Source organism: Clupea harengus, chromosome 4 (assembly GCF_900700415.2).
Source record: "Clupea harengus chromosome 4, Ch_v2.0.2, whole genome shotgun sequence".
Classification (NCBI taxonomy): domain Eukaryota; kingdom Metazoa; phylum Chordata; class Actinopteri; order Clupeiformes; family Clupeidae; genus Clupea; species Clupea harengus.
In genome coordinates, this window is record NC_045155.1 from 10,145,657 (window position 1) to 10,171,850 (window position 26,194).

Here is a 26,194-nt window from a genome sequence, read left to right on the forward strand (position 1 = left end):
GTGACCTAGCAGAAGGTAATGAGAGATTACAGGAGTTTTTGGCTGTTTCCAGGTCCCCCCTAACACTGGGTCTGGGCCTCTTAAGTGTATTGGATGTTAATGTATCCTCCTTGTCACAGCCAGACCTGGTTATTCAAGGTCAGAGGTATGTGGATTGTTTGTCCATGGCCGCAACGGATGTGCAGTATTTCCTGAATGAGGCACAGCCTGCAGATAGGCCTGCCCCCTCTGTGGTAGATGTTAAGAATAACAGCTATGCTGATAGGTTCACAATGACCAGATAACAGCTGTGTACTTTTAATCCACAGCTTTCCAAACTACGTCCTTCCAAATGCTTAGATGTAGCACCACCAGACCAAAGACTGATGTACGAACATGAATGGTCACTGACAGATGTACAAAATCTTTACATTGGCAGGGTTGCCATACACTTACCCAGTAACTACCCACCCATTTTGCCCTATTCTAGAGACTGTCCCCTCAACCATATTGATTCTACCAGATGTCTACAATCCTTGGGAAATTCTTTAAATTCAAACTTAAGATTTTTATTTAGTGAAAAGTGAAGAAAAGAAAGTTATTTCTAATATGGATGCCCACTGAACTGGCAGTGGCCAATCAACATGATACAGGTACTCACTGACATTGGATCACAGAACAGGCCCTGCAAGGGATAATCATATCCTCCCCTGCCCATTCTTTAAACCTCTTTGCACATCTTACGCATGGTTGTGAGAGTCATACAGAGTTGGAGAGACAGCAATCAAATAGGTCATTTTTCCACAGAGCGCAGAGTATAAGTGAACCCAATTTTAAGCACCATGGACACAAAATCCAACTGTTAACCTCCTTAAACGAGAGTGTAGGAAGACTGAAAGAAAATGTCTGCACATATACTGCTGAAATAGGCAAAGCAAGACAGTCTTACTTCTCTCTCTTCTCTGGCACCTGAACTTATCTCTGTTTAGTTAAGTGTAACGAGTTTGCTTCTTTTATCAAAGATAAAATCGATATTTTCAGGCAGAACATATCCTCTCCACAAACAGCTCAACATTTGGGATTACCAGCAACAAAGAGAGGGGAACTCAGTTTGATGTCAGAATTTAGTTTGATAGACAATGAAACTGGAAAAAACAGTACAGAACCTCAATTCTTCCACATGCTGCTTAGATACTTTGCTTACCAACTTTTTCAAATCTATTTTTCACCTCTTAGCAGCAGACGTGCTTAAAATTTGACATACATCACTGCTGTCTGGCACATTTCCTAAGTCCCTAAAAACAGATGTTATAAAGTTCGCTACTTAAAAAAATTAATGTAGGTGCTTCCATAAATTACTGGCCCATATCCAATCTAACATTAGGTTTGTCACTAAACCACGTACGTGGAATACCCCCCAGATACATGCACTAGCTTTGCGATGATGGATCGGGATGCCCTTTTGTTGCAGACCATGTACAATCTTTTTCAACGCAAGGATATTCCCCAATGGAAGTGGCCTCTTTCAGCGAGGTAATGTGCACGTTCACATTGCACATTAATTGCCACATTGCACATTGCCTACACTGATCAACCCTAGATAACCCTAACCGATACCTTTATCATACTATGTAAAAGAAAATGGGACTCATTGTCCATACTTAACAACTTGACAGAACTAGGAGATGCTTTATTTCTACCAACCCTCCCAAAAATAATCAAAACATTATCTAGTTTTCCACCTAATCATATAAAGGTTTAAGCCTCAATACACTATCACATCGACACAAACAGGGACGGACCAAACAGTGTCAGTAGCAATAAATAGGAGTCAAACGGTTTTTGATAACGGAATAGGCTCTCATGTGTTTTAAGCATAGATGGCTCCATAGACATATATAGGTACATACATAGACCGCTATATGTCTATGTATGGCTCACCCGTGACAGAAGCATTCTTGTGTTTATTTCCTTTTTCGTCGCACCGTTTCCGGCGTCGAAGGTCGGACCAGCGTAACCACGCTCTGGTACGTTTGGGTCACGTGGTCTTCAACGCTGCATAGAGACAGCTTGGAACAGCCGCGGAGTGAGCAGATTGCGGGAGGGTGTCGTTTTTGGACGGAGATACTGTCGAACAAAATGGGAGTCGAGGTTGAGACAATAACCCCGGGCGATGGTAACACTAAACCTTATACATCCATTATGCACAATTAGTATTTTAAATATTTGGTGTATTTTGTGATAATTTATCTGATTTTTGTCTCGTTTTTTGACCGCGGGCTCTTGCCTGTTTTCCTGTTTTTCTCTGCGCGTTTTAACAGGAAGGACTTTCCCCAAAAAAGGACAGACGTGTGTGGTGCATTATGTCGGTGAGTCTTAAATTGGTTTTAACTGGCTGAGTCGTGATATTGTATTGAATATATTCAATGAAACTGGACGTTAACTTGGTGTTATGTGTTCTAGATGTTGGTATATAGATCTTTTTAGCTATGTACAAGCAACCCTTATCGGAGTCGTATCAAAGAAGCCTGGCTGATGGCCCCAGCAATGCCAGTATATAGTTAGCAATGTCTGCTAGCTGGCTAGAGAGCTAACTCCATGCACCCAACACGGTTTCTCTGTAAAATTACCATATAAACAGAGAGGTTTTCTCTGTGTATGTCAGCATGCCATTGTGCTTGTGAGATCATTCAGAGTAACGCTGAAACCATGCATTTTTATCTTCGTTGACGTTACACAATCATGTCAAGCCATTAACGTTAGACGACCACATAAACGTTAGTTACGCTAGGTTGTCGTTAGCTAACAAGCGGGATACCCGGGTACAACATCAATTAAACTGGGTGTATATAGCCATCTTTAGTCTTCGCTGACGTGAAAACAAGATTTAGAAATTCACTTTTTTGATGTTTTATATTACCTAGCGTCACGTATGAAAGTCAGACACATTAGTTTTTGTTCACGGTGCACAGTCGTCCACAGCCTATGGCATCTGTCTGATTCAGACAAGACAGCCCTGTTTTTAAACCCTGTCTGTATTCTTGCCTTTGTTGGAGCTGGAAGGATTGACGGCGTTGGATAGAGCGGATTATCACCGTCTGGGCTGATTGCCTCCATGGGATATTGTGATACGGTGTTATTGGCTGTAGTGCATTAAGGAGTTCTGGGCGGTTAAGTCGATAATTAAGTTACCGATCAGGTGCACTGGGAATCGTTTTAATTTTCTTAAAAGATAATGCTGCTACGACGAGTTTAACACTTTTAAAGCGCTAGAGAGCAGCTATTAAGCGAGTCAGTTGCCTGTCGAATACGTCAGTGAGACTGGTGTTTGATTATGTAACTTTATAGTAATACCCAGATTCTTGCAGTCCTTAATTTTTTCCCACAAATATTTGACAAAGGCAATTCTATTTTAGTTATTAGTAACGGTAAGGGAAAACAGTGCATAATTCTTCCACCGATGAAGGAGCTATCTACAGAGCACCATAACTTACCATTCTTTACCGATTTCGAAAACTGGTCGACCGATTAATTTGTCATCTCATGTGTAAAGAGGTCAATACGAAGGTACAGTTCTGAAACGCGATTATGTTTCTCATTAACCTGATGCACAGATAAAAACCAACATGTTCATAGAACGTGTGTGCTAGTCAATGAGTTTGAACAGCTGTTGAGCTACTTTCTATAGCATATAAACGTGCGTGCACGGCCACATACAAGTTAAATACAGATGCTGTCTAGGATAGCGGTAAGATATGGGCTTTTCTTTGTGGAGGATGTAATGTGCGTGGACATCAGGGTTTGGCCCCATTTCCTTTTGCTTGGGTACACACTAGGGACAGGTGCCATGGCTATTTCTGCCGAACAGAGAATCCTCTCCTTGACACAGAAACCCCAGTATTCCCTCAGGAAGGAATCACAGCTGGAAAACCTAATATGTGCTTATTTCCTAGTACATTTGCCACACATGTGATTCTCAATTGCCTGATGTGTTGTATAACCACCTCTCTAGTGAAACTTTTACATGTCTCTTTGCATTTTGGGCTTTTCCTCACACCCGTGTGTCCCAGTCTGTCCATAGTTGGGTGCCTCAGTGTGTGACTCAGAAGAGGCGGCGGTGGCAGCAAAGACCCATCTGGTGGTCTGTAATGGCTTCCGGGGGGGAATGACTGTTCTCCCGCTCTTCTCTTCTAGGCTCCCTCACCGATGGACGCAAGTTTGACTCTTCCCGTGACCGTGACAAGCCCTTCAAGTTCAAGATTGGCAAACAGGAAGTGATCCGTGGCTGGGAGGAGGGAGTAGTGCAGGTATGTTGATGTTGGATCACCATGTCGAAATGAAGAGGGTAATGGATCAGCTCAAATGTGACTGAACCAAGTAAATGGAAAAGCAAAATTAAACTCTGATTTTTGAATGGACGTTAGCTGCAAAATGACCTGCCCATGCTTACATTATTACTATTGTGTGTTTCCAGACATTTGTTGAATAGAAAAGGATGTTTGCAAATATAAGAGCTCCATACGCCATTGTTTAAACGAAAAGTTAGGTGGAACTTTGCAAGAAATGCTAATATTAGGCCTACTCTCAGCAGTTTTAACTTGGACAGAGGAGTGAGCAGGATATGCCTGTTATGCCAAACTCATTTGATGTATCCTGGTCATTGTTCTCCCCAGCAGTCTCCCTGGGGAGTATTTATTTCATCTACCAAAGAGGTGTAGGCTTTCACACTGATAAAAGGGAAAAAAGTATAAGAGTCGTGGAAGATGGGGAATAAAATGCAATTATGTGTGTGTGTGGTGGTGGTGGGGGTTCCCCTGAGTTTTTGTAGTGAGTATCGGGCAAGCAGTGGCAGGAAACAGATTGTTTAACTCAATTTAAATGCAGTTCACTTACAGGTGTTTGAAAACTGATGTAGCACTGTATACTGGATCAATTGTGTGAATCAGGATTGTTATTGACATGTAGCTAAGAAAAACCTTCAAACCTTCAATATCACTGATGTAGATGTCAAAGATTCAGTTACGTAGTTATCTATTTACATTATACATGCTTATATATTTAAATCACATTTTATTGAACACTATTATAGTATGACTATTTAACAGTGTGGCACACTGAAAACACATCCTGCAAATTGACAAGAGGTGGTAAAACAGGTTCTACAACCAGTGGCACTGCATTTTTTTTCTTTACACAGTGTTTGTTACAGGTTCTACTACTACCAGATTCATTTATTATTTTATCAGTTTGATAAATCTTTATTCTTTTCACTTAATGCTGATTGACTCTGACATTGGTGTGGTGATTCAGTGTGGTGTGGTGTGGTGATTCAGTTTAGTAGAGTAGTGCCGGCAAAGGAAATTGCCACTTATTTTTCTCTAAGTTTAATCAGCTAGGCACTCCACCCAATATGCAGCCGTTTAGTTGCACATTGACCTGTTTCTTTACTCATCAGTCACTTCGGCAGTACCGCCTCTGTTCAACGCAATCCAATTGGTGTTTAGTCAGACTCTACTTAAACATTACTATTTTTCCAGATATTCTTTATTCTGCGCCTACAGTCCAAAAATGAATTTGGCTCATTTTCTGGCCATATCTCTCTTTAGATGAGTGTTGGCCAGAGGGCAAAGCTGACCTGTACACCTGACTTTGCCTATGGCAACAAGGGTCATCCAGGGATCATCCCACCCAATGCAACCCTCATCTTCGATGTGGAGCTGCTCAGCCTGGAGTGAAAGCTTCTCTTCAGCCTCTTTTTTTTGTTTGTATTTTTTTGGTGAGTGAAAATGCTTATCTGCAATGGTGGTGCATACTTATATATATATATATATATATACACACACACACACACACGCACGCGCACACACACACACACACTATTATACTACTATATTATACTTTGTGTGGTATGGCTCTCTTCAAATGTACTTTTGACCGATGCTCAGGTATGGATCTAATTGCTTAGATATTAATTATCTTACTCCTTTCTCTCATTTGCAGTTTGTCTCCTACCTTGGACACTTGGAAAGAAGCTAGGAGAGTCTGCACTTGATTCTTTAAGAGTCCTGAGTCTAATCTTCCATCACTTGGGTCACTATTTTATCCGTATAGATCTGTGTTTTTGTCAGTGACTGTTATTATTCCCCTCCCCTCCACATTCTTCCTATCAAACTATGGGCCATAACCTAACAAACCTCGTGATGTTCTTAATCTTGAAAATACTTAAATTGTGGAATTATTTTGCTGTTCTAGTTTGTGCATGATCAAGTGTAACTACAACATACCAATGAACCATAAAGCAGAGATCTCGTTTACACAACAATGTACATTCACTCATTTATTTTCCACTGAACGGGTTGTCCACGTGCAAGCGACCATGTTTGACTTCTGAGTTGAAGATGTAGAGTAACAAAAAGCACACGTTGTAATTCATACCTCCTCCCATCTGGAGAATAGAACAAATATGAATTTAGCGTAGGACGTGAAGATCTATCTAGCCTGTACTGTTAGTTTGCATAGAGGTGTAGCTTTTAATCATCACGGTCTATCCTTTATGATGTCAATCAGGAACTCATTTAAAAATGTTGATTAGAAATGAAGCTGTCTTTTTATTCTGCCCTTCCAATTTGAATTAGGTAGCTGTGATTAGAGTGGCTGTCCATACACTATTGTGGTTTAGTTTGGTAGTGAAACTCAGCATCCCTGACCCTAGTGCCTCTTAAAAAAAAGAAAAAGAAAAAAGAAGAAGAATAGCAGCCCAATGACCACTGATATATGTCACAAAGAAAACAAGTCTTGCTGCAAAATGTGTCTGTAATGTCGTGTTGCCTCAAATTAGAACAATAATCTAAACAGGCCAGATGGAGGGGAAAAACAAATTGCTGTTTTGTGGTGGTTTAAACTTTGCTTTGTACAAATCAAAGGAATCAAGGGTTTGAAAATTGCAGTGTGTGCAACGGATTTCAACATACTTGCAGGTATATAACAACTACTTGGATATCTGCACAGTTTTAGCAATGATGACATTTTGCAGCCACACTCAAATTGGATAGACATGGGGTATGCATGTCCCATATTAAGTCCTGTACTGAGGTTTGAATTTCACTGTACTTAACTTTTTTCCAAGACGTTTTAGAGATTTAGTATTCATCAAGCCATTAAGTTTCTCTGCCATGCAAAATATGGATATGTGTGTACATCTGTGCACACAACATTTATGTTTTGCCTTTTTTTTTCCCTTGCAGAAATGTTATTGCTAAACTAGGGGAGTGAGTAGTCTACATAATTGTGACCTCCCCTACGTTATTTAGTTTAATTACTTGCCATTATTTGTATTTTTCAGATGCCAACTTTCTAACACAAAGTAATACTATTCTAGAGTTGGACTTTAAATTATAAATTTGTTCTTTTTTGCAAGCTGCCACTATTAATACCGTTGTGGGCCACATTGCCTAAACAAGTCCTTTGTTTTGTTGGCATGACAATTATGGCAGCAATGTTTTGTATGAACGATAAATGTTTTAATGAAGAGTTAACTGAAAATATAACTTAAGGAGATGCTGGCCTTTGCTACTGTTGAAATTCAAGCTATCTGGATATGTGGCTTAAAGGGTCCTTTGCTGCACTGTTCATTTGTGTGCTGAGTAACATAGCGCAGGCAAAACCAATGACGAAATCAAAATGTGCCGTTGCAATAAAGTGCTTTCTACCTGCTTTGAGAAATGTGCTTTCTTTGTTCAGATACCTACCGTAAAAATATATTTCAGCAGTCTTCAGTGTGAGCGGAGTTCTTGTTTTTACTGTCCCCAACACTAAAAAAGGTAATTGACAAATAAGACTAACATCAAGTATAACTGAAAATGTAAAGATCCCATTAAATATGGGTATCAGTTCATTTGACAATATATTCCTGATGTGGAAGGAGCTGCCAAGACTCATGCGTAACAACTTTCCCAATATTCAAAAGGAAGCTGAAAACCCAGCTCTAAGACAACTTCTTATGTACCTGAAAAAGAAAAGCTACAGCTGACTTCATGTCCACCAATGCTGCTGTTTCTCAACAGCGCAAACCAGACCAGGGACTTTATAGCTATGCACGTGTCTTTTGTTATATGACAGTCGCAACAGTCGTTTTGGTAGGGGAGCTGGCACAGCTGTATGGCTTAAAACTTGTTTGACAGATTTCCGTTCTGAATCCATGTCAATATCATTCATATGTCTCTATACCAGTAGAATATAAAATTAGATATTCCGATCTACATTCTATTAACAGCTTCAAATCGGTGTGACCGAGGACAAGTGTAGCAGTAGAGAAGCTAGACCAAACAGCTGGGTTAAAGGAGGTCTTAAAATACGTCATTCAAGTACTTGCCTACCAGGAAGTTTAGCGACGAAGTTCCAGTTAACAGCGCAAAGCAAGAAGTACTACGGTTCGGACGTGTCTGTTTTTGTTAGCTCGCTAGCTACAGGAATCTCATCCTGCTCAGTTTTGTGCTTGGGTTGCAGTGTAAAATACAAGGTAAGACCACTTCTCTGATGTAGTATTCTTTGATACAGACGCATGGATACTGTAATTCGACTTACAGTACACCGGAGCTGTTAATGTTATGCTTTTAATTTTGTACTCGCTGTAGAACAGCTAGTCAGCGGTTTGAGTTGCACCATTAGCTTAGTAGATAGCTAACGGTACCCTAGCTAGCTCACAAAGTGGTAACTAGCTGGCTAGCTTTTTCTCAAAAGAACAAAGGTAGGTAAACAACTATCTAACTTTGGTGTTTTATTAAGTCATTACACAACGTCCCTTCAATACGGAGCCACCCGCTGTCAGGCAGACATCGATACAATTGTGAAAGTTCGCTAGCAAGTAAATCAGTTGTAATAACGGCTCAAAGTAGCGTAACACCTGGAATCCCACCCCGTTATCCTAGCTAACTGAACGCAATGGCTATGATGGCGCAGTTTAGCGTTATGTATCGTTGCTATAAAAATCCCCAACGTCAATCGTTATCGTACTAATTTGTCAAAGCAAGCATGTTTTGCCTTAACTTCAACTGGCTAACATTACTTCTCTAAATAATCAGCATTAACGGTAGTTAACAGTTAAACACTTGACCATAATATGATGGGTGTTATGGGAACATCATCAAAATCTTTAGATATGCATCATCATCATGTGATGACAATAGTTGACTAGCTAATGTGCTCGGGGCACTTTTGTAGATAGTTGGCCTACTCTGCTGTTTCCAACTTATGTTCAGGGTAACTTAGTCAGTGACGCTGATCTTGCCATTAACATTTATAGTTAACATTTGTATCGACTTGCTACCCCATCCATGTAATATGAATACGCAATGAAAAGCTTGGGGTATTAGACTAGTGTGTATTAATCTATTGTGCTTGGGGTATTAATCTATTAAACTACAACAAAAACACCCTTGTCGATCATTTAAACTATTTCTTAGGTAAAACCATCATAACCTTAGCCAGAAATTATCTTGTTAAAACTCTGTTGAGGGAGAAAGGGGGATTCCAAAATGACATCATCAGTTTAGGATTATGAGAAGCCAGTATCATTTCAGACCCGCTGAACATCGGAAGTGCTCAATATTGGGTCTCCTCCTGCTCTAAACTAACTGGGAGAGGTCTCACAAGAAATACAACTTCTTGATATTACCATACAACTTATTTTCTCTGGCCTATCAATAGGGCAAGAGTCCGTTGCCATGGGTGACTCATTTGTCATGCTGTTCATACCGTCAACCACAGATTTTCCTCTTCCATTTCCCTGAAAGTCCTTCCAGTGTCAGACTTGTAGAGTCTGCTTTTGCTTTGTCTGATTAGGGAGAACTCCATCACATTATTACTGCTAAAACTTTATGGATTAGTTCCTTGTTGTTTGCTGTTCTAAAGATTTCCAGAACAGAGAAAATGGGTGTTGTTTGTTTTGGCAAAGTAATGGGAGATGTTGTTTGTGAGGGAACTGGCTAGTTGAGAAGTGGCAAAAAGTGTAGTCTAGTTCTAAGGGGAGGTCTTTAGCTAGGGTTTTCCAGCCAGTTTTCCTGTGCTCATGGTCGCTGAACTGTTCTGATGGTTAAATACCCAAATCTGACCTTTTCATCTGTACCATTTTCTGAACTATTCTGACACACATGTTTGTGTTTTTGGCTTATTTTGTGGTGTCTTGTTTTAAATACAGCATTCCCCTCTTCTGTTTCTGACTGAGTTGGTCTTCATAATGGCTCACTTATGAACTACGAGTAAAGGAGGTTCTATGGAGAACAATGGAGGTACACAGATCTCTGAGTGATGGACTGGAGTTCTCTGACTCAATTATGCTGTTGGTAAAGTCACTCAGCCATTTCAGTAGAGTGCCTATTACTCTGCCCAGGAGTGGGTGGCAGTTTTATTTTTCTTATTATCAAGCTAACCACTTCCAAACCATAGCAGACTTGGAGTCTGCCTCCATTTCTTCTTTAAGGTTATGGAGGCAGGTTATGTTGCCAGGAAGTCCAAGGTAGGCTAATGTTATTCTAAGGTCCCTTGTTTTAGCCAACACACTTCAAGAATGACCCACCCTTCTCAAAGCCCAGTGCAAACATTGAGGGCGATTTTACTGCCTCTGCAGTAGGGCTGAACGATTAATTGCATTTGCGATTTAATCGCGATATGATAGAACGCGATTTTCTAACCGCAACGTTCGCGATTAAAAAACGTGGTCACAAAAAAATAAAAATTAAATCATTTTTTTTTTTAAGATGGTACATTTTGCACACAGTGTTTGAAAAGTGCATGCCTAGTGTTTATACTTAAAATTACTTTTTTTTAATTACTTAAATGCACAGTGGCAAAGCTACCGATGTGTTGTTCTTGTTTCTGTAATGAGCAGTTAAATAAAAATGTAAAATGTGGGAAAGAATATTTTACACTAAATGTATCTAATATTGTGTTGGTCATATTTAAATCATTCATTACGTTTTGTTGGGAAAAAAAGAGGATAAAAAAAAAAATCGAATCGCAATATTTTGGTAAAAAATTGCAATTAGATTATTTTCCCAAATCGTTCAGCCCTAGTGCTCATCATGTCGGATTTGTGTGTTCTGACAACACAGTAGTCTTTCTTAGTTTTGGTTAGCTACTAGGCTGTCTCACACCTCTATCCCTTTGGACTAACTAACCTACATGTAGAGGGCACCTTAAAATACTCAATGCCCACAGTTAGTAGACAAAACATAATCATACCAATAAACATCACTACTGAAAGGCTACATTAAATGGGACACGACACACTTCTCCTTTCCGCTAGTTGAGGACGTCAAACAATCCCTCCATTCTGTCACTGCAGAGTAGGGCTGAACGATTTGGGAAAATAATCGAATTGCGATTTTTCCCCCAAATATTGCGATTGCGATTTAATATGCGATTTTTTTTCCCAACAAATCGTAATGAATGATTTAAATATGACCAACACAATATTAGATACATTTAGTGTAAAATATTATTTCCCACATTTTACATTTTTATTTAACTGCTCATTACAGAATCAAGAACAACAAATCGGTGGCTTTGCCACTGTGCATTTAAAGCAGCAATATGTAGTTTTGTTCCAAAACTAGCAAGCTAACTACCTGAAACACATGCAAAAACCTTGTTAACACCATCAATAGCTCAGTTGGCACTGATAGAAGCTTGCCAACACACTAACTGGTGTCTTTTGGCAGTATAGCTGGCAATGTCATGCTGTGAAAGCTTTTCTTCCATTTTTGCAGGGTGTTCCAGCCTGGTACACAGAACTACATAGGGTATATCCTGGATGGTTAGTGGGAAAGACACAGGTTTTGATCTGTCTTTCACATGACCATATGCTATAAACATTTATTTGAGGATAGTACCAAAACTATCTGCCTATAAAACCATACCCCAAAAAGTATCAAATTGTTACATAGTGTTACTTTAAGTAATTTAAACAAAGTCATTGTAAGAATAAACACAAACACAAGGCATGCACTTTTTAGACACTGTGTGCAAAATGTACCATCTTAAGATGGACCACGTTTTTAATCGCGAACGTTGCGGTTAGAAAATCGCGTTCTATCATATCGCGATTAAATCGCAAATGCAATTAATCGTTCAGCCCTAATCATAATGAGGGGTTGTCTTAACGGCAGTATAGCGGAATCTTTGTTAAAAAACAGAGCACGACTAGCTAAGCTTTTTGAGTAACTTCAGCATGACTGGCCATTTTGTGGCTGCAAACAGGAGTATTTTCCTGAATGTCATATGGAATCTCAACTTGGAGCAGATGATGGGCCGAGCTCTGTGTGGCCCATATGTTAAGGGTCAGGCTGTTGTAGGGCTGGATGGAAATATCTGCTTTTTAAAGTGACAATAGCATTTATATCGATATAGTTCGATATTGTGTTACAAAACCAGTTTCTTCCATAAAACCCCCGCTCTCCCTTTACGACTGTGGAGGTGCCTCTAAACCCCACTGCAGCCAGCGACGGCAGTTCTGTATTTCACTGTAACGGGCGCCGACAACTGCCATGTTTCCATAAATAAACGGCATTCAGGACTTGTATAACCTAAAATTACTTCAGGCCCGTAGTAAATATACTTACCTTTCCTTGTCAACATATGAGAAAGTGGAAGTTCCGTTTGGTGCAGTGCCATTTTCCTCTCTATGTTTTCCAGCCACAGAACAACTCGCATTCTATATTGTAGCCATCTCTCTCATAACATCAACTATCACGTTGTTGTCCGTTCAAGAAGGGTGATCATGTGTATTCAATCGCTATTGGAAATTTAACTCACATTTTCATGTCAGATGTCATGCCCACTAGAAGTCAGTTATAACAGTAACTTGAAAATGTAGCTTAAAAGATTAGGCACTAGCAACAGGTCAAATTGGGTAACTGTTAGTTAGTGAAGCTAACATGGTTTATCAGCTAACTTCAGTCAGGTGCTGCACAACAATTGTAACGTTATAACAGAGTAAATAAACATATTTCTCAAAAAGACAGAAGACAATTACCCTACCTGCTAGAATCAATTAATTGATTTTGTCCAAAGCACTTAAGGTTTAGTGCTAGCATAATATCTGTGGAAAAAACGAAAAGAGTCTGGCAATTGTGGTGCTGTCCCTACATTTACTAGCCTGGATGCCAGACGAACTTAGCCACGCCCACAAATGATTTGGTCGGGAAGTTCGGTCTGGTGTCGCTCCGTTGGGGAGAAATTATCTCCTCACAAAAATCTGTGAGGAGATATAGACCAATCAAATTGTCAGGGCGGGCTTTATACGATGATGGACAGATGATCAACCCTAACGTAATCAACCACGTCACCAAAGAGCTTTTGGGGTGAATTCGTTTTCAACAAACATGGCTGCCGTTGGAGAGCTGAAATGTGGAAATTCGAGTCTGTTTTAGAAGACATTGACAGCACATTCATTTTTAAAGAGGAACAGAGAAACGCGATCAAGGCATTTGTCGATCGAAAAGATGTTTTTGCCGTCCTTCCTACGGGATCCTGTAAAAGTTTAATGTATCAGCTGGCCCCATGGTCTACGTTATGGTCATACTACGTTGCTCTGATTGGTTGTAGGCCTATCCAATTGAGCGAAGAGGCCTTTTTTTTCCTAGTTCGGTTGAAACACGCCCCATAATCACAGCCCAACGGAGCGGTCTCAGACTCATATTCTGACTAGAATTATGAGTATGACATCGTCAGGCTATACATTTACCTTACTGCAAGTTTTATCGGTGGTTAGGTAAACAAAGGTTTTAAGTGTTTGATGGCAGATTATAATCACACAGGGTTATGATAACATAGCTTTTTAAGAGTATACCATCACTTGAAGTAACTGTCGAGGATATTTTTTTTAGCTTTCTCGTGAATGTGTTTACAGCCTGGGCTTGGTCCTGACACTTCAGGAAAGAAATCTATTTTGGCCTATATTTTTCCAAAAACAGTGTGGGTGATTGTTAATCATATTTTGCATAATGTAAATGTTTGTAAATGTACAAATCAACACGTTCTGCAAAACAATGTCAAGTCTGTTTTAATAAAAGTATTTGTAACATCTGACATGCGGCTTTGACTTACAACTGTTGGCTGTTGGCCTGAGTGGATGGAAAGGATGTGAATATTGTCCCAGCATCTGATCTAGTATCTGCAGTTGAGAGCAGTCGAGTTTCCATCTGATTGTGAGCCGTGTCTACACACCATTCTGATACACCAGAGAGCTTGGTAATTGCGTTTGTAAAACAATGGTTTAGGCTCTTCAATCATGTTGTGTCTTTGTGAAAGGAAGTCTTAGGTAGATGGTAGATGTCTTCTCTGTGGCGAGGTTGGCCACCAAAGTGCTTCCTGTTTTGATGGGAACCGATTGAGAACTCGTGATGCTCTCTCATGTACGCACACACATTCACCCACGCTGAAGGAGGATCTCCATAGGGAAGTAAACCATCCCCGATAAGACTCAGTGGGGGCTGTTTGCCAATTTTTCTCCATGTAAAGTGAACCTTTACAGGGTCTGGCTCTACGACTTCCGCAACTGATGGGCTGTTACACTAGGATACACAGTGTAAGTGTACATAAGTGTTCTTTACCAGGGCTCCCTCCCTTTATTTCCATAACATGTGATCTCTTATGCAACGGCACTCGTGCTTTCAACACCTTAGTGTATGCTTAGTGTCGGCTTGTTTGGCTACTCCCGCTCAGTACATTCAGTATTAGATCCTGGAGGCGTAGATGGCTCTCATTCATGAACACCCCCATGACTTTTACATAAGGGTGCAGCAATACTGACATAATTTCTGTAGACTGCAAATGTCACATTTTGTAGGGTGGTAGTAGAGCGACTACTTTTGGATGTCTACAGCATCCGCCTAGCAGAGCAACAGCTGACTAGAGGAGCTCGCCTTTCTGGAACAGCATAGACTATGAGGTCATGTGACTTACTGGCTTCAAAAGCCTTTCTCCCCAACCCACCCCTAATGGGTATTTGTGAGGTCTCTGCTGCTCATTAAATTTCCATTTCCTGGGAAACAAATCAGAGTATGCCATCAAAGCCTAAACGCATCCCCTGTGTTTGAGTTTGGCCTTAGCCCCTGTGCGTTGTTCAAGTACATTCTGAGTTTTGCAATCAGAAAAACAGGGATAAAATCAACCCAGATCTGCTCAACAAATGAACTTTTATTGCACAGGTTGTTATGTCATTGAACTTTGCCAGGTGTAAAGCAGCGCGTTGGCACTCCGTGGGCAGTGTGAAAGCACAGGGTTTTGACACACCCACTCCTTGTCACTCTCTTGCTCCCTCGTCCCATTTTCTCCCACACTGACACACGCGTGCACAGTGCCTCATACCGTTCTTTAACAGGTTTTACGTAATGCGCTCAACACCCCCGGAAGAGTGTCTGGAGGCTGTCCGTGTGAAGGATGACACATCCTGCTCCGCAGTCTTATCCATTTGAATTGTGGTGCAGTAATATTCGTGCTTTAAAATAATAAATCCACTTTGAGCCACAACCAGCTAGAGATGGTTCCTTCCCAACCTTCAGCCAAATGTATCCTGGGAGCAGGGCATGTAGGGGCATGAGCAAAGCCTCTGTGGTTTCTGTCTAGTCCCCTCCCTAGGGTGGGGAGGCTCTGCTATCCAGGCCATTGAAAGGCCCTGTGTAGGTGGGAGAAGTATGGAGGAAGTGGTTGTGTTGCTGAAAATACTGTCAGCAGTATACCGGAAAAAAGGCAAACCGAGGATGTGTCCGTGTCCTTCGTTGGTTTGTCTGTGTTTTCATGTATTGTGAAAGACTGTTAGTGGCACGAGGTTTCTGTTCTCGGTTTCTTCTGTGGGTTTGGTTGTATCCCCATAAAATGATCATGAAACAAGTGTAAACAGCTTCACTCTTTTTGGGATCATTTGAAAATGCACTGCAAGAGCACAAATGAATACCCAGAGTAAAGAATTGGTAGGCCTATGTGATTGTGCAAACACATTTTTTTGAGGGGCAGGTTATCATGAACCATGATTCTGCAGCGGTGTAAAAATAAAAGTAGAGATCCACAGTTTTGCTTGTCAGACAATAGTCAACAGAGTATGTTTGCCTGCTGTTTACAGATGAATCTTTAATACTGTCCTCCTTTAACATGCCACCTGTTTTAAAGACTAGAGTACAGTATCATGGCGGATTAGTGCAGAACTCCATTTAAAAGCTGGAATCTCATTAGAGGATCGAGGCCTAAGCAGCTAGGCTAAATGCCAGAAGGACACTTAAGTGTAAGTGTCTGTGTAACTCAGACTTTCACCTGCCGAGTCTTTCCTCTGTACTCTTCTCTGTGCTCTGTACGGGTTTTATATTGTTATTCACGTTTTTTTTTTTTTCTGTAGGATGTCGCTCTATCCATCCCTCGAGGACCTTAAGGTAGACAAGGTCATTAAGGTAAGTCAGAAAGGCCATTCATTTCATTCATTCATTCATTCATTTCATTTCAGAAAGTTTTTTGAAAACCACTGTTGAACCAAGTTGATTGCAAATGAGTATGGAGAATATTTGGTTGTTTTAGTAATAATGAATAATAATGTTAGTGATGATAAACAAAGCCCACATAACCTTAAACATGACCAAATGTCACTGTCGGTGATTGGCATCTTGCACCATCTCAATGTATGACCAATCTCATGACTTTACTCGAGAATCAATTGAATACTTCTGAGTCAGACATTTTGAAGTAGGACACAGAATAACTGTCATATGGCAGGCAAGCTGCTAGGCTGTAAGACTGCAATTGACAGCTTGAATGATGCAGCAGAGCTGCAATTAAATGAAACAGTTTGACAGGTAAGCACAGACACTCTAATGTGAATTTGTAGAGAAGTTAAATGCCTGTTTGGTCAATATTTATCAAATGAGATGGCAAATGTACTGTCTGAAGTTAGGCACACATTTATCCAGAAGCAGAAACCGCCTGCTAAACACTATTCAAGCCCTATGCTTCAAGTTGGAAATGGTCCTGAACACACTGAAGGATCTCTTGAGCTTCAGCCCCTCCACAGACGGAGATCGTTGCTCTCAGACTAGGACAATGATCTACAAACAGTTCAATGGGCCACTTCTCAACCACTGAAACCAGTGTGCGTCGAAGCGTTAGTCGTTTGCACCTTATAGATAGATTGCCAAAGCGAATCATGTATCTCCTTTGAGTTCAGTCATTGAGAAGTGTCTGTTGGAAATGGTCCTAACATATCAGGTTACTTGTAAATCTGCCAATTCAAAACTCTCAATGTTCATTTTCCAATTGGGTCTTGAGATATTTCTCAGTGAATGCTGGCTAGGTTAGCCATTACCAGCGCTAGAAACAATTCATTTCTTGTCCTGTTTTGAAACTTGATGTGATGTAGCAGTGTATTCAGAGTGAGCTTATGGTCTTCTGTCTCCCCAGGCACAGTCTCAGTTTGTTCAGACCACCACCCCTGCCATCACAGAGGGGTCCTACCAGCCAGCGGCAGCAGCAGCCGGCCTGGGGACACCTGGATCAAGTGAGTCCTCAGCTATTATGCCTACACACCAAAAATGTGTGTGTGTGTGTCTCTCTCTCTCTCTCTCTCCCCACCTCTCTCTCTCCCCACCTCTCTCTCTCTCTCCACTGCTAGAGGTCTCTGTCAATAGAGGAGCTTTCTGTTGGCTGAAAGGCCTGCTGCTATTCTGATGTGCTCTCATTCACAGAGATAAAAGCATGCATGTGGATGGGGGTTGGGCTTCTACAGAAAGTACATCTCTTTCCCTTCCCCCCCCTTTCCTTCTTGGACTCTTTCCTCACTGTTAGCTTATATAGCAGTTTGAATGTGAGTAGTAGGCTAATATACTTGCGCATCTTGGGCAAATCTCCTCATTCAGAAGAGAAGTAATGCAGGAAGAAGAACACCAGGCAATGATAAAACAATAATCCAGACGAGATGGACAGAGGTCTGAAGGGGTTTGACAGCATTTTTCTACCCCAGTCGTTCCTGTAGTCCCCCTTCCTCCCCCCTTGATGGGATGCCCTCAGAGCCTTAAGGCTTTTGTTTCTCTGTGTGTCGGTGGCTGAGGGTCGCCATGGAGATGCTGTCCTGGCAGCGGGGATGGAGAGGGCCAGGGTGGGGGGTTGAGGGGGGTGGGGCTATATGGTTGGCCTGCAACCCAGCAGTGATGTCAGGTTTCCTCTGCGTCTTTTAGCTTTCCTAACAGCTTCTTTCTTCCACAGTCATTCATTCCCTCTGAGTTTCTTTCTTTCCATTGCTGGGTTCTGTGAAGAGCTCTCTCTCTCTCCTTCTCTCCTTCTCTCTCTCTCTTTCTCTCTCTCTCTCGCTCTGTCCTTCTTTCCTTCCCCTCCCCCTGCTCTGCATTTCCTTCCATTATCATGCTTCATTGCTACTCTCTCTCTCTCTGTCTCCTGTCTTCTCTTTAGCTAACCCACTTGCTCTCTCTGTAGCATTCCATCTGTACATGCTCTGCATTTACCTTCTCCCTGTCTTGCTATCTCTTTCATCCCCACACTATTTCTCGCTCTCTCTCCACCCTTGTATTTTCCGCTCTTCCTCTGACCCTCCTTCACCTCCACCGTCTCCCTCTTTCCCTCTGACTCACTTTTGTTTTTCTTCTTAACGCCCCTTTGGTTTCTCTGTCAGCTGTCCTGTGCTCTCAGCCGAGTGAGCAGTGTTTGTATGCAGTCTGACCGCTCAGTAAGAGGCCAATGTTATACAGGAGTTCAGAAGTCAGAGCCATGTCAATTCCGTCATAAGAGGGGGGGTGTGAGGCCGGCCGCGTACCCTCCAGTTTTTGTGACTAGTCCGGGCGGCTACTGAGCTACAAGGGCGCCAACTGTGCGTGCTAATACTGCATGGACTAGAATGTAGTATAACAGGAACAGCAACAAGCTCGTGGTGACCACTGCTGTCTGTGTGTGCGTCAGCAAACGAGTACAGGCATGGTGATACGCCTAGACCGGATCTTATCCACAATAAATGGCTTCAGGCTCAGTGTTCAAGACGGCTAAACCGGAAAATAATAGCTTACAATGATTTTGAAAAGATTCTGTTAATTGTACAAGTCATAGTCATACAGCTGCATCTTTTGTTTGTTTTTATTTGATCGTTTGAGTGCCATTGTTTTTCCTGGGGATGTCGACCTAACCCACATTGTGTGAAAGTACCTTTCAGTGAGACATAGGTCTTAAAAAATGCATTACCTGTATTGATGGAGGAACCTATTGTATGATAATGCAGGTCAGGATATTGCAAAGTGGCGCTTTCACACACTGTCTAATTATCTCGGATATCTTAGTTGCTCTACTGTGGCTGGTGTTAACAGTATGAGGGGAGTACAACACTACAGTTATATAAGTATGTAAAGCCAGTTGTAGTTCTTTTACCTTTTCCTGTACTAAGGTGGGTAGTGTCCTCTATTCTGCTCTATAGTTGACTGTGCAGGTAAATGAGACTGGAGGCACTGGTGATAAGTCGCAGTGGGGCCCCCAGGGAGCTTTGATTAGGATCAGGCCAGACATAAGCCGCCCACTCTCCCGTGGAAGTACAGATTGTACAGGATTTATGTTCTGTTAATGCAAATATGCCTCTATATGGGAGCAGCTCTGAGGGGCCACACAAGTGTGTGTGTGTGTGTGTGTGTTTGTTCTTGCAATATTAATCTTGGGCTTGTGTGTTCTGTGAAAGCAACCTGTAGTGGAGGCTAGGCATTGTTCTGCTTGAGGTGTGTGTGTGCTGTATATTGCAACTGATGACTCTTCCCCTTTGCACAATGGGCCTGTTTTGACCACGCAGTTACGTAGTTCCTTTCACCTTTAGGAGGATGTGGTGATCTCATTGTTGCCATTGCTCTGCTTGATGACTTGTACTAACCTACTTTCCACTGTTCAAAATAAGTGTGATAACTGGATGGACAGCCACCTTTTGTATGTTGAACGCTGTTCAGCCATTTGACCTGATGCTTTTTTAATTGATGTCATATTTGATAAGCAACATTTCTCCAGCTCATTTTCTTCCATCCTTTGTGTCTCTGTCTCTCCCCATCTCAGGCCTCTACCCAGACCTGCAGGAGATGGGTGAATACATGGGCTTAAATCTGAACAGCGATGAGGTGCAGAAAAATATGGCTCTCGTGCCTGTGGCAGACAGCGTAAGTCTGTGACCGTTTGTTTACCTTTGTTTCCATGCCCTCATCCGTCATACAGTGTGCTTGTGTGTGTCTGTCGTGCCCTCTTTAGTTCGCCAGTCAGCTAGGTGTGGTCAAGAGGTTGGTGGGGTCATCTGACAGGCCAGCCTGTTGTGTAATGTCTATTTTTAATACACTGTATCGAGTTGATCAACAGACCGCCTGGTCCAGCATCAATAGACCATTATTAAATTGAAGTGTTGGCGTCCTTACACCAAAGGAAAACAACAAGGACATTGACAACGTGACTCATCTAAATGCCCCATAATTTACAGTTCAGCTAAATCACAGTGATACAAAAGTGTGAATTAAAGTGTGTGGGTTGTACGTGGAGAGAATATGGAGGTTAACGTTCACGTAGAGGTTTATTATGGAGATTATGTAGGCTTATTTGTTTGTAACTGATGATATGTTGTATGTTGACGATGTATGGATCTGGTGGATATGCTACCTTAGTCTTTATATATCTTCATCACAAGTGATACAAAGCAAATCACAGACCATGAAGTAATACTTTATCGCATATGAAATATAAATGTTCTTAAATAATTAACAATACAGTAGATTAACTGGAATGATCATAGCTTATTCAGTGGGCTTTGCTTCAGACTTGGGCTCCTGCCGTTCTTATCTCATCCATTTTGATGCAAAGTGCAGGCGGGCAGACCCACAATGTGTTGTGTAATAAAATGGAGGAAGGGGCCTTAGTGAGTCTGCCGGATATGCAAGCCTCTGCAGCTCTGTGTTCTTGGAATCATCACAGGGGGAGACAGCACTGACTCACCAGCCAGCAGCAGTCTGTGGGAAGGGGTGTGGGGGGTGGGGTGTGTGTGTGATGAGCTGGAGGCTACACGGTCTCGTTTGCAGAGTCCTGCAGAACTGGCCTGAGAGGCTATGAGAGTCTGATTTGTCTGGCCCTGGTCTCTGTGGCCAATCACGGGATCTGTTCATACTGCATCCTTTAGGAGAGATGCTATTTGCACACACTCTAGTTACTGCGCCACGGATCAGGGTGGGGGTGATGTGTGTCGGTTTGTTTGTCTATATCTGTTTGTTTGTTGTCCTTTCTCCCTGAACCTCTACCCTTGAGGATTTGAACGATGATCTGTTTTTTTTTCCTGCCTAATTCATTCGTTTTTTCTTAGTATTAGGCTGCTCCCTGCCTCGTGGGCATCATCATCTATTTCTCATGTGGTTCCTTCTCTCTGTGCCAGCAGCAAGTGGCAGTGCCCGCGGGTATGGGTGTGGCCGGTATGGTGAGGCCAGTGACGGGGACCGACATTGGCATCAGGCGGGCAGAAATCCGCCAAGGTCTGCGTGAGATCATCCTCTGTAAGGACCAGGACAAGAAGGTCGGCCTTAGGCTCAGGGAGATTGACAATGTGAGTCACCGTGGCAACCAGTCACTTCAACAGAGCAGCAGCTCCAGTTTCTTCACCCATCACACCCACTACGTGTTCCCACCCGTTCACATCCACACTTCTACAGCTCACAAACCACTTCAGTTGCAAAACTCAACCAAAGCACTTCAGTTTGGGCGGAAATGTATTTCAAGAGAAATATCTGAGGGGGACACATAAATTAGCACTTGAAGTACTGTTGCCCGTGACATGACATACATATTCATGAGAGAACACATAAAAATGTTGTCCAGACGGCGTCTCCCCCATAGAAAAATCTGTTTTACCATAACTTGTTCAAAATACACACCTTTCAAGCACTGGGAAACACTCCCCAATGTTATAAGGAGTTTCTTCCAAAATCAGAAGAAAAGGCAGAAAAGACCTTGGGCTATGACTAATCTCAAAGAATACACCCAGCCATTAAAATAATTTGATCAAGATTCACAATCTGAACAGTAGGTCATAGGTTACAGTAGGTTAAATAAACATCAGCTACGCGCTAGCTATCTGATAAACAATGCAGTGAACAAATTGTAGTCTGGTTACGATTTGAAACATGTTTTATTCTATTGAGTGGTAGAGGTACTGAAATGTCTGGAAAGGATAGCTTAATTCAAACAAAAGGATATGTCAAAGTAGCCACAACACGAATGATCCCTCTCCGCGCTTCTCTCATTAGAAAACGCTCTCGCTAACCCCAGACAACTGACCGCTCTCCTTCTCCATCCTCAGGGCATGTTCATTCAGCTTGTGCAGGCCAACTCCCCGGCCGCCCTGGCTGGCCTTCGCTTCGGGGACCAGGTGCTGCAGATCAACGGGCAGAACGCCGCCGGCTGGAGCACCGACAAGGCCCACAAAGCCCTGAAGGCAGCCGCAGAGACACGCATCGAGCTCATCGTGCGCGACAGGTCAGTGCGAGCGAGCGAATGTGAGTCCGCATGAGTGATTGGCAAAACCATATGTTATTTAGGCACACACACAAGGGATGCTGATGATTTAAAGTGGAACTGAAAACTCCGTAATCTGTATAAGGAAATGATCTGTTAATTTGTCACCAGAATATTTTCCCACATGAGTTATTCTTTGTGAGCAAATAAACAAGCAAACTAAATATCTGTTTATTTTGCATGTTTATTTGCATCTTTTTTTTCCTGTTTGTTGTAACCCTCCAGGTTATTAGCATTGAAATATGTACCATCTTCTCTGACTGAAGTGGTATAATTTTTGTGGTTTGAGGGAGAGAGTTAGGAAATGGAGAAACAAGTCAAAACTGGGTCAATTTTCACACAGGATGGAAACAGTGAAAACCATCGCCTGCCACCGTGTGATTCTTTTATCAATATTTAAAACCTGTGTTCCATCACACTGCTCTGGCTTTGGCAGGACCGCTGTTTTTAAGTCACAAGGTTGTAATGCATTTTACACAGGGGCTATATCGGAGCTGTTTGTACTACGTTCACAAATGAACACGGCTTGGTGACACAGAAGGCAGTTAGGTGGTGTCATTGTTTCCATTGCTGAATTATAGGGCAAAGTCCACATGGGTAAAATGTGGTTTCCTCCCCCCACCAAACCGGAATGCATCTAGTTGATCTGGCTCCCCCTCGTGGTCATAATTGCGACCGCACATAACCAGTGACTTGTTATTTTGTTCACCACCTGAACACAGATAATACATATCACTTCACAGTTGCTTTAAGTAAGGTTATCTGCCACACCGTCTGGAGCTTTAGAACCAATTCGTTCAGAGATTCAGAATGAATGATTCACTCACCGGCTCCTCTTTGACCTGAAGATGACCTGCACACACCTCTGTGTGTGTGTGTGTGTGTGTGTGTGTGTGTGTGTGTGTGTAATATATATAATTATAATTACACACACTGACACACCAGTCATAAATACATCATATTCCTTCCTTTGATTGGCTGTTGTATGGGTTCCCTTCTGTCTTGTCTTGTGACTGATTGAGGTCATGTATTCCTTGTATCTTTCCAGGCCTTTCCAGCGCACCATCACCATGCACAAGGACAGCTCTGGCCACGTGGGCTTCATCTACAAGTCGGGCCGCATCACCTCACTGGTTAAGGATGGGTCGGCTGCTCGCAACGGCCTACTGACTGAGCACTACATCTGTGAGATCAACGGCCAGAACGTCATTGGCCTGAAGGTGGGTTTGACCTCTGGGTTGTGTAACTGTTGTCCTCTGCATCTCGAACACCATTTAATGCTAAATCCAAATGAATTGCTTTGTCTGTTTTGTAGGACACTCAGATCAAAGACATTCTCACCACCTCTCCCACTGCCATGACCATAACTATCATGCCCAAGTTCATCTATGAACACATGGTTAAAAAGTGAGTATTTACCAGCAAAGGAACACCAGCCACCAAATAAAATGGATGCAGTGAAGCTGAATGGGGAAAATAGTGACCATTATTATCTTTATATATATTCCTCAGTTTTATGATCTGAAAGAAATCTGATGCTTGTATATGACTGCTAGCTGAAAAGATGGATGTCTGTAGTGTGTGGTTGTAACTTGCATGACTTTTGTGCTGTTAGGATGTCTGGAGGTCTACTGCGATCTGCCATGGACCACTCTGTGCCTGAGGTGTGAAGCTCTCCACTGGACCACTGCCCTCCCCTCTCCAGATGCCTACAATCTCCAGAGGCTGCCCATTGGTCAACTCCAGATGCCACATGGGCGGCCTGTTTATTGCTGAACTGAAAACAACTTCAAATCACGTTCATTTATCACTGCATACATACATATATATATATAAGATATATATATATATATATATATATATATACGTTACGAGATGCCTTTTTTTCTACTGTACTATAGTTCAGTGTTTTTGACCTCTGTCTAGTTCCTTTTTCTACGTTCCATCTCATGTCATTGTTTAATTGTTGTCTTTATGTGTACTTCATCAGAATGCATCCCATTTATCAAGTGTTAATGTTTTTAATTTGGCTCATGACTGTGCACCTTTTATTGTATTTGTTTTGTTTTTCTTTTTCTTTTTAAGGAGGAGAAAAACGAAGCCATAGGTTTGAGCTCAGAGCTTCCATAGAGGTAAAACAAAGGAAAAGGATTGTGGGCATTGACTAGCACTCCTGCATTACGTTCCCATTTGCATGCATGGGCAAGTGAATCCCCTTCCCTCCAGTTTAATTTTTAATTGATCTTTGTTTGTTTGTTTGTGCCAAGAATGACTGATTTACACTTTTAGATTGAGCTTATGTTTAAAAATAAATCACTTGATATTTGTCATTCAGTGTCATTTTTTTTTAGGAATTTGTAACCTTTTGATAACCCTCGCCACCATCATTCTGAAAACGTTAGAACTTGTAAAAAATTTATATATGAATGTAACCACAAGATAATTATTGTACAAGAAAAAAAAATCAATAAATAACTCTGATACAAACATGTTTCTTCTTACTCTATACTTCTCAGTGCTGTGTTCTGTCATCTGTCAGTCTTTGCGGCTTTTGCCTTGCGAGTGCCAGCAGAGGGCCGAGGCCTTTATCAGGCATCAGTCCCCAGAGACAGAGCACAGGCTTCTTTAGCTCTTTTGAATGCATGTGCTCAAAATATAACACTACCCAGCAGGGTAATCACCACTGCGGATACTGCCTTTTGTTTGGTGTAGGCTTTCTCCAACATCTGAGGAGTGGTGTATCCCCGACCCCAATTCAGAAATGTGGTCATTGATCGTTCAGTTGTCAGAGGAGTTGGAGAAGAAAGAGCCAGAGTGGTTCAGTGCCAGTAGAAACACTTTAAAGACTTGTCCCTTGAGGCACAGCTCATGTGTACTCCTTTACTATCACACTCCATAGGCCCAGATACTTACTTCATACAAGGATCAGCTATTAGACCATGCGTATAGCCCCTAATCTATCCATAATAATCTAGTGGTTGTTTACCCTGTCAGACCAAATGCTGCGGGTCCTTTGTGCAAAATATCTACTTTGAATTCCATAGAGCCAACTGCTGACAGTCGAAGGAACATTCAAGACAAGACAATGTTTTTCACCATGCTGTTTAATATAGACTTTTGGTTTATATAGTGGTATGGGTGAGAGTGGGGTTTTATGATCAGACACATCTGTACACACAATATTGCCAGTAAAATATTGAATTTACAATTTATATATATATATATGCTCCTTATTGATATCAATAAAAGCAATGGCTACTTGATCCACTGGTGAGGCATCTGATAGGAACTACTTAAAAGACATTGACATCATTGAACTTACGCAACCCTTTTTTGATTGTTGATCAGTTTTACATCTAACAAACAAGGCAAACCCAAATATCAACTGAATATGGAACTCTTGATTCATACAGTACACAAAATAAGATTATGGGAGTTCAGATGTATTTATGGATCGTTTCTGTATCAGAAGCAGTCTCACGCACACCTCCTGCACATATTCATTGTGTCGTCACACCCTTGCTCAAGAATGCATCTTCGGTCTTAACTGCCATTAGGTTGCAGCTTGGATTTCTGTGGTCCACTCGTTATTTAAAGCAATGATGGCCATTTTTCATCAATTGTGGATTCATCATTTAGTCTTATTATAAAATGATAA

At 41.7% G+C, this 26,194-nt stretch overlaps 2 protein-coding genes across 2 annotated transcripts; both read left to right on the forward strand.

Annotated features, from left to right (window-relative positions):
• The first annotated feature begins 1,972 nt into the window (after nt 1-1,972).
• On the forward strand, nt 1,973-7,697 carry fkbp1ab (FKBP prolyl isomerase 1Ab). Its single transcript, XM_031566138.2, has 5 exons — nt 1,973-2,155; nt 2,301-2,348; nt 4,174-4,286; nt 5,586-5,755; nt 5,980-7,697. The coding sequence occupies exons 1-4, from the start codon at nt 2,119-2,121 to the stop codon at nt 5,712-5,714; spliced, it is 327 nt and encodes a 108-aa protein (XP_031421998.1). The 5' UTR covers nt 1,973-2,118; the 3' UTR covers nt 5,715-5,755; nt 5,980-7,697.
• Nucleotides 7,698-8,123: 426 nt separating this feature from the next.
• Nucleotides 8,124-25,023, forward strand: sdcbp2 (syndecan binding protein (syntenin) 2). Its single transcript, XM_012835096.3, has 9 exons — nt 8,124-8,497; nt 16,367-16,418; nt 17,419-17,515; nt 20,050-20,150; nt 21,404-21,568; nt 22,322-22,497; nt 23,585-23,756; nt 23,852-23,943; nt 24,152-25,023. The coding sequence occupies exons 2-9, from the start codon at nt 16,368-16,370 to the stop codon at nt 24,204-24,206; spliced, it is 909 nt and encodes a 302-aa protein (XP_012690550.1). The 5' UTR covers nt 8,124-8,497; nt 16,367; the 3' UTR covers nt 24,207-25,023.
• Nucleotides 25,024-26,194: the final 1,171 nt, after the last annotated feature.